This window comes from Marmota flaviventris, chromosome 15 (genome assembly GCF_047511675.1).
Source record: "Marmota flaviventris isolate mMarFla1 chromosome 15, mMarFla1.hap1, whole genome shotgun sequence".
Lineage (NCBI taxonomy): Eukaryota > Metazoa > Chordata > Mammalia > Rodentia > Sciuridae > Marmota > Marmota flaviventris.
This window is the reverse complement of record NC_092512.1, coordinates 59,682,849-59,690,661: the sequence shown is the minus strand read 5'-3', so window position 1 is coordinate 59,690,661 and position 7,813 is coordinate 59,682,849. Positions and strand designations below refer to the sequence as shown.

Genomic DNA, 7,813 nt, shown 5'->3' with positions numbered 1-7,813 from the left:
GATATTTGGGGTAACTATGTTACCAAAAGCTGGGTCCTTGCCCCCTGAATGCCAATCAAATAATGAGGACACGGTTTTAAGAAAAAGGAAAACGATTTATTGTTTTGCTGGCAAAGGAGAAATATGGGGTGGAGGGGGGGGGGACCTCCTGTCCCAAAGGCTGTGATTCTGCCCATTAGCAAGAATAGGGGGCTTCTAGGGGTGATCCAGAGAAAATGAGATTAGGGAGGAGAAGGTCAGGAAGATTAGGGAAAAGAAGATCAAGAAGGATGTTAGGGGAAAGAAGATCAGGGAGAAGATTGGGAAAAAGAAAAAAAAAAAAGCGACAAGGAATACAGTCAAAACATCAAGTGAACCTCTGTTACAGCTGGCTCTGATTTATTGGATCCCCAGAATCAGGCCTCTGGCCTAGGACTCTGGTAACACTATTAGGGTATGGTTAGCAATACCCATGAATTTGTGTACTTTGTATCTTTCTTGTCTCCTCAACAGGACCTTAATTCTTCATGGAAAGGAACAGTATTATGTTTACCATTCTAACAGTATAAAAGGCACACAACAGGGGGCTGGGGATGTGGCTCAAGTGGTAGCGCGCTCGTCTGGCATGCGTGCGGCCCGGGTTCGACCCTCAGCACCACATACAAACAAAGATGTTGTGCCCACCGAAAAATAAATAAATAAATATTAAAAAAAAAAAAAAGGCACACAACAGGAAAAGAACATTTCAAAAATACATATGTAGTCTGGATATTAAGGAGTTATTGACGAAGGGTTTTGTTGTTGTTTTTGGTACTGTAGCGTGAACTCGGTAAAGGGGTGCTTCACCACTGACCTACATAGCCAGATGTTCTTTTTTTTTTTTTTTGAGACACAGTCTCACCAAATTGCTGAGGCTGGCAATCCTCCTGCCCCAGGCTCCCTTGAGATTGCAGGAGTGGGGCTGGGGATGTGGCTCAAGCGGTAGCGCGCTCTCCTGGCATGGGTGCGGTCTGGGTTCGATCCTCAGCACCACATACAAACAAAGATGTTGTGTCTGCCGAAAACTAAAATGTAAATAAAATATTAAAAAAAAAAGAGAGAGAGAGATTGCAGGAGTGCTGCTGCAAGGCCCAGCCTAACAATGTACTCTTTCTAGAACAGTGGTTCTCAAAATGTGGTCCTCAAACAAGGGCCTCAGCATCACCTGGAAAGCTTATTAAACGTGCAAAATTCAAGGATTCCCCAAGCCAGAACTAGAGAACAGAAACTCGAAAGCCCATGAATTACTTTTTAGCCAGCCCCAGGGCGGAAAATAATGCACCTAAAAGTTGGAAAACACGGGTATCAGTCCTTTTCAGTTTTGGTTTATGATCATGTACTGCGTTAGATAAACACTAGGATCTATCTCCTTTTTAACTACGTTGTAGGTAAAATACGTTTCCACGGACCTTGTTTCTAGTTAAGGTTACATTTTAAAAGAAGGGGAAAGGCAGACTCCCGCTTCCGCATCAGTACCTCTGCCCAGCCTGTCATTACAGTAGACACAGGTTTACCAGCAGAGCGCTGGCCACAGACTGGCGGGGAATTCAATGTCCAGAGACTGGAGCAGGAACCGACCAATCAGAAGCCAGGTTCGAGTTGCTCGCCCATCCCGGCGGTGTGATTGGGTGGTTTCTCGCCGACGGAAGAGACCCGCCGTGGTCATGCTCCATGCCCTCTAGCGCGAGCCAATCGTTGCTCGCCGCTCGAAGAGGCACGACCCGCGCGAGCGATACAACATGGCGGAGTCCGCTTCCTCAGCGGCTCCGAGCCCGCGGGGCCGTGCGGACGGGGAGGATGAAGAGTCCTCCCATCGAGAGGGGATGGAGAGGGCCAGAGAAGACCTAGAACAGTTTGAGTACCAGGAACTGACCGACTGTCAGATGCAGTTGGGGGCCCCTGAGGAAGAGGGGGGGGAGGCGGAGGAGGAGGAGGAAGAAGAGGGGGAAGACGCGGACCTGGTGGCGGAGGCCGAAGCAGTGGCTGCTGGCTGGATGCTCGATTTCCTCTGCCTTTCTCTTTGCCGGGCCTTCCGCGACGGCCGCTCGGAGGACTTCCACCGGACCCGCGACAGCGCCGAAGGTGAGGGACGGGTGGCTGCGTGGGGACGGACGGCAGAGGCTGCGTTTCCAGCGGGGTCGCGAGCAGGGCTCTTGCGGCGGTTCGGCGGAGGCTCGGCTGAACAAACCTCTGTTCGAATCCCGGTTCCGCCTCTTCTCATCAAGCTTCTGTTTTGCACTTCGGAAAAATGAAACTAAGACCCGCGGCTAGGGCTGATAAAAAAATTGAGTTGAATTGAATAAGATTGCACCCGACCCACAGCCCAATTCCTCGTCTCCTTTGCCTATATTTGTTGCTCTTCTGCTTAGGTATTCCTGTAGTAATGTTAATTTGTGAATTATTTAAATCTCATTTGGCCTACTTGCTGACTATAGCCCCTGGAATAAAAATAACTATGAAATCTGTCTAGCAGCCTTTAACTGATGGGAAAAGGTAGACCCAACGAGAAGACGAGAGTTAGCATTTTGAAGGGCAACGAAATGATATCCCGGGATTTCATTTAGCGTTGCCATTGAATTAATTGTGTATCTATAATATGGCTAGTATTTAATACAAGATTCTCAGCAAGCCATATCGATGCATCTTCCTGAGTAGGCATATAATCTTATAGAAGACTGAATTAGTTAACTTAAGGTACTGGTAGGTTAAAAGGGGTGTTCTGAACCCATGCTTTAATGTTCCAATTCAAGGACCTTTCTTCTACTTGTCACACGTGGATACACTGGAGCCATAATTACCATTAATTAGAAAATTAAATCCTAGAATGAAGTCATTTAGTAATAATTAGAATTATTAAAAAGTTGTCTTTGGGGCTGGGGATATAGCTCAGTTGGTAGAATGCTTGCCTCGCATGCACAAGATCCCCAGCTCGATCCCCAGCACCACAAAAAAAAAAAAAAAAAAAAAAAGAAAGAAAGAAAAGAAAAGGAAAAAAAGACGAAGATTGTCTTTGGGCAGGAAGATTGAAAGTTCAAGGCTAAAACTTAGCAAGACCTTGTCTCAAAATAGAAATTTTAAAAAGGCCATGGATGCTGCTAAACATCCTATAGGGCACAGGAGATATCCCCAACCCCATTCTCCAACAAAGAATTACATGGTCCAAAATGTCAAGTGTTTCCATTCTATTTTATTAGAGATAAGACCTAAAGCAGCTGGGCATCTGGTCTACGCCTGTAATTCCAGCAATTTGGGAGGCTGTGGCAGCCTCAGGAGTTTAGCAAGGCCCTGTCTCAAAATTTTAAAAAGGGAGCTGGGGATATAGCTCAGTGATAAAGCACCCCTGGATTCAATCTTTGCTACAAAAAAAAAAAAAAGAAGAAGAAGAAGAAGAAGCAATACTATTCTTTTGGTTTCTCAGTTTTTTCATCTGTAAAATTTTGGTAACAATAGTGTCAAGGACTATTAAGCAAATGAATTGATATGTGTAAAGGAAGGTTTCTGAATGGCAACTCTTGAAGTTTTGGACCATGTAATTCTTTGTTGGAGGATGAGGTTGGTGATATCTCCTATGCCAGGATGTTTAGCAGCATCTGTGACTTTGACCCACTAGAGCCAGTCCTTGTATTATGAGACAGGGTCTTGCTAGATTGCCCAAACTAGCCTTTAATTTTCCATCATTCTGCCTCAGCCTCCTGCTTACCTGGGATTACAGGCATGTGCCTCCTTCCCCACTGTTTTTTGTATACTTGATGATAACCCTTCTGACTGAGGTAATATAGAAGGAATTCTTTTTGGCTTTGTTTTGCAGTGCTGGACCTCAGACTCAGGGGCTCCTGCATACCAGACAAGCATTCTACCACTAAGCTTTCGTTACTATAGAGTGTTGCTTTTGATTTTTTGGTACTGGGGATTGAAGCCAGGGGTGCTTTACCACTAAACTGCTTTCCAACCACTTTTTTTTTTTTTTTAAGACAGAGTCTCATTAAATTAGTGAGGCTGGCCTAGAACTTGTAATCTTTCTTCCTTAGCCTCCCAAGTTGCTGGGGTTACAGGTATGCACCAACACGCCTGACAAATGCTGCTTGATGAAAGTAGTTTTAAGTGTTTGTTATTCTGCATATTAGTCAGTTATATTTTGCAAGAAAAGCATTAATTCTGAAAGGTTCTCTTTTTTTTTTAGATTTTTTTTAAAAAGTTGACTTAAGTAAAACATAACACCTCTAAATTTCTGCTAAATTTTTTTTGGGGGATGAGTACCAGGGATTGAACTTGGGGGCCACATCTCCAGCCCAGTTTTGTATTTTATTAAGAGACAGGGTCTCTCTGACTTGCTTAGTGCCTCAGGGTTGCTGAGGCTGGCTTTGAACTTGTTACCCTCCTGCCTCAGCCTCCCCACTGGGATTACAGGCATGCACCACCACTCCCAGCTCTGCTAATTTTTACAAGATATTTGTAACCTATTAACAAACCACATAGTGGCACTGCTGGATTGTTTGTTTTTAATAAAATTCATTTTTTTCTTTTCTAGCCATAATTCATGGATTATCCAGTCTTACAACTTATCAATTGAAAACTGTATACATATGTCAGTTTTTGACAAGAATTGCAGCGGGAAAATCCCTTGGTAAATATGTTTTTATCTTATAGTAGAAGTATTTTGATTTATGTCAAGAAACAGATGGGAGCTGTCTTCCCCCTTTTATTTAAGTTTACCTACAGGTATACAGCATATAAACACATACACACAAACACATATAATGTAAGTTCATGTAAGTATATCTAAAGCAAGTAAAAGTATATTCTCTGTCTTCTTAGCACAGTGGTTTTCAAACTTTAGCCTGCTTCAGAATTGCTTATAGTACTTCTTAAAAAACATAAGAGTGCTGAGTCCTTCTGCCCCTCATGAGTTTCAGATTCTGTAGGATGGGTGTGGAGCCTTGGAATTTGCATTTCTAATAAGTTCCCAGATAATTTTGGTGTTGCAGTGGAAGAATTATGCCTTATCGATTCTTGGGGATTTCACTTTAAATTTTATACACAATAACTTTGTAATGATGCCTGTCATATACACATTGTTTTTACTGGCAACTATGATATTTGAAACCTTTCATAAACTTGATGTTAGTACTTGTTTATTATAAGGAAACGTGGTTTATATTTAATCTCCTTTGAAGTTCAATTAAAATTGGAATAGGGAGGTTTAGTTCAGTTTTATCAATAATGACTATTTATAACATGGTCATTTAAATGACTGTTTTGTGCAAATAATTACATACTTATGTTGGGTTTTTACCACTTATAAAATTGCTTTGTCTTCCATTCTGGGTGGTGGGCAGTACTTACATGACACTGCTTACTTAAACATGTATTACATAAAATCACAGAGTATTACCACATGAATCCAGCTCTTGCTCATGTATCCTGCTTTGTTTGGCAACTGAGGTTAGATCTGGAGTTGATGCTGAAGCACAAGTGGAAGAACTAGAGGTAGAGTAGATGTGGAAGAGAAAGGATGAAGTTAGAACCTGTTACTGAGGAAAACAAACTGATATGGACACAATTGGAAATTTTCAGACCACAAGTTAACATTGCTATTCAGGGTTGTTTGGAAAATTAAATGTGAGAAAATATACTAAAGGGTCCAGAAGTTCTTTACATATAGCATTTGTTCAATATATCTTAGTTTCTTCTCAGAAACCTCCCAGCAAAAAAGGAAGGGAGATCCAATTATTATGTGTGACACAGAGCTGGGGATATAGCTCAGTTGATAGAGTGCTTGCCTCACTTGCGCAAGGCTGCCCTGGGTTCAATCCCTAGCACCACCAAAAAAAAAAAAAAAACGTAGTAGAGTACCTCTGGATCCCCAGTACCAAAAAAAAAAAAAAAAAAAAGAAAGAAAGAAAATACTATCATTATTTAGAAAATAAGCTATAGTTGCTGTCTTGATATCTTCATGCTGATCTTCCTAAACTTGGTCCTCACCCAGGCCTCTTAAGTTAGTAAATGTCAGCACATTTATCCATTAATTAAAACCTGAGAGACCTTCCTCTGTTGATTTTTCATTCTGCATATCTAATCCATTAGTCAAGTCTTGTTCTATTTTCAAAATAAGTTCCAAATTGGACAACTGCTTGCCTTTTCCATTATTCTGATCTTAGGTAGCTGACTCTTCCTTCTCCTTTTTTGGTACTGAGGATTGAACCCAGGGGTGCTTTACCAGTGAGCTATATCTTCAACCCTTTTTTATTCTGAGATAGGATCTCATCAAATTGCCAAGGTTGGCTTCAAATTTGTAATCTTCCTGCCTCAGCCTCCTATATCCCTGGGATTAAGGCATATATAACTGCATCCAGCCAAAAGGAATTCATTATTGTAGTAAAGAAAAGTTTCAGTTGTTTTATAATTTTATCAGAATTTTTTCAGTTTTAAAAATCTTAGCAAATTAACTTAGAAAATCACTTCCCTAAATTGGTGTGTGAGAACAGTGCCTGGCACATAATATATACTCATATAAATATATAATATATACTCAAATATTTACAAGCAATGCATCTTTAAAAAGCTGATAAAGTAAGGTTCTACTTAAGTCTTCTAAATTACTTATTTTTCTTCTGTTTTTTTAAAAGACGCACAGTTTGAAAATGATGAGCGAATTACACCCTTGGAATCAGCCCTGATGATTTGGGCTTCAATTGAAAAAGAACATGACAAACTTCATGAAGAAATAGAGAATTTAATTAAAATTCAGGTATGAATATTACTTTGTACTTACAGTTGTTATTGTGAAAGAAAATGAAAGCATATGATATCTAAAACAAACAATTGGTTTGGGGTTTAGCTTAGTGGTAGAGCATGTGCTTATTACTAGCATGTGTGTATATATATATATATATATATATATATATATATATAATTACTAGCATATATATATATTATTACTAGCATATATATATAGAAATTGGATAGGATACCCAGAGTAAAATTTAGAATCTTTTAGAAATTTTGACCTTTGTTTTGTAGTCTTGATATACACACCAGCGCCTGGAACTTAAAGATTATCAAGCAGTCTTCAAAATTGAGGAGTTGTACCCTCCCAATTTCTATTTAAGGAGTATTTTTTTTTAAATAGGCAACTTTAATTTTTTTTTTTTTTTTTTTTTTGTGGGGTTTTTGATGCTGAAGATTGAACATAGGGCCTCATATATGCTAGTAATAAGCACATGCTCTACCACTAAGCTAAACCCCAAACCAGTATTTTTGATTAAGAATAGATTATGGATTTTTGCAAGCAAGAGTATATAAAATTTTAAACATGTTGAGAATTTTCATAGACCATTTAAGAGTCAGAAGCCAAAAGTCATTTAGAGATATAATTGGTAAAATATGTTTTGCTAGCATTGAAGCCAATAGTATAGACTTTGTCAGTTAAATAAACTTTTCCTCATTCTTATAAAATTAAAGTTGTTTTTTTTTAACATGGTGAAGGTAGAGAATCTAAGTGGTTTTTCCCGTTCCCAGGAATTAGTGTGATGACAGTCAAGTAGAATTAGGACATGAAAAGATTGGGCAGAAAAAGGCCTAATTACTTTAAGACTTGAACTCAAGTTGAAGAGATTTTTCATGTTATTCCAGACTTTAGGGGCTCTAGAAAAAAGCTAACCTTTGTTACTACACTGTAAGGTTGAGGGGTTGACAATAAGTACATAGTAAACATTTAATATAATCCTTGCCAGACATTCTAATCCCTTTCACATTTGTTTATTGTTGTTTCACATTTGTATATTGTTCTTTTCAT

At 39.5% G+C, this 7,813-nt stretch overlaps 1 protein-coding gene across 6 annotated transcripts in view; it reads left to right on the top strand.

Annotated features, from left to right (window-relative positions):
• The first annotated feature begins 1,711 nt into the window (after positions 1 to 1,711).
• The window catches only part of Terf1 (telomeric repeat binding factor 1), a 30,850-nt gene continuing 24,748 nt past the window's right edge, over positions 1,712 to 7,813 (top strand). For 3 of the 6 annotated variants that reach the window (XM_071602291.1, XM_071602294.1, XM_071602293.1), the window contains exons 1-2: positions 1,712 to 2,100; positions 6,645 to 6,766. In XM_071602291.1, the coding sequence (XP_071458392.1) occupies positions 1,758 to 2,100; positions 6,645 to 6,766 (465 nt within the window). In that variant the 5' untranslated portion in view covers positions 1,712 to 1,757. Of the gene's footprint in view, positions 2,101 to 4,546; positions 4,643 to 6,644; positions 6,767 to 7,813 lie in introns of all 6 variants that reach the window. The other 3 variants (XM_027952731.2, XM_027952723.2, XM_071602292.1) reach the window with 2 other exon arrangements.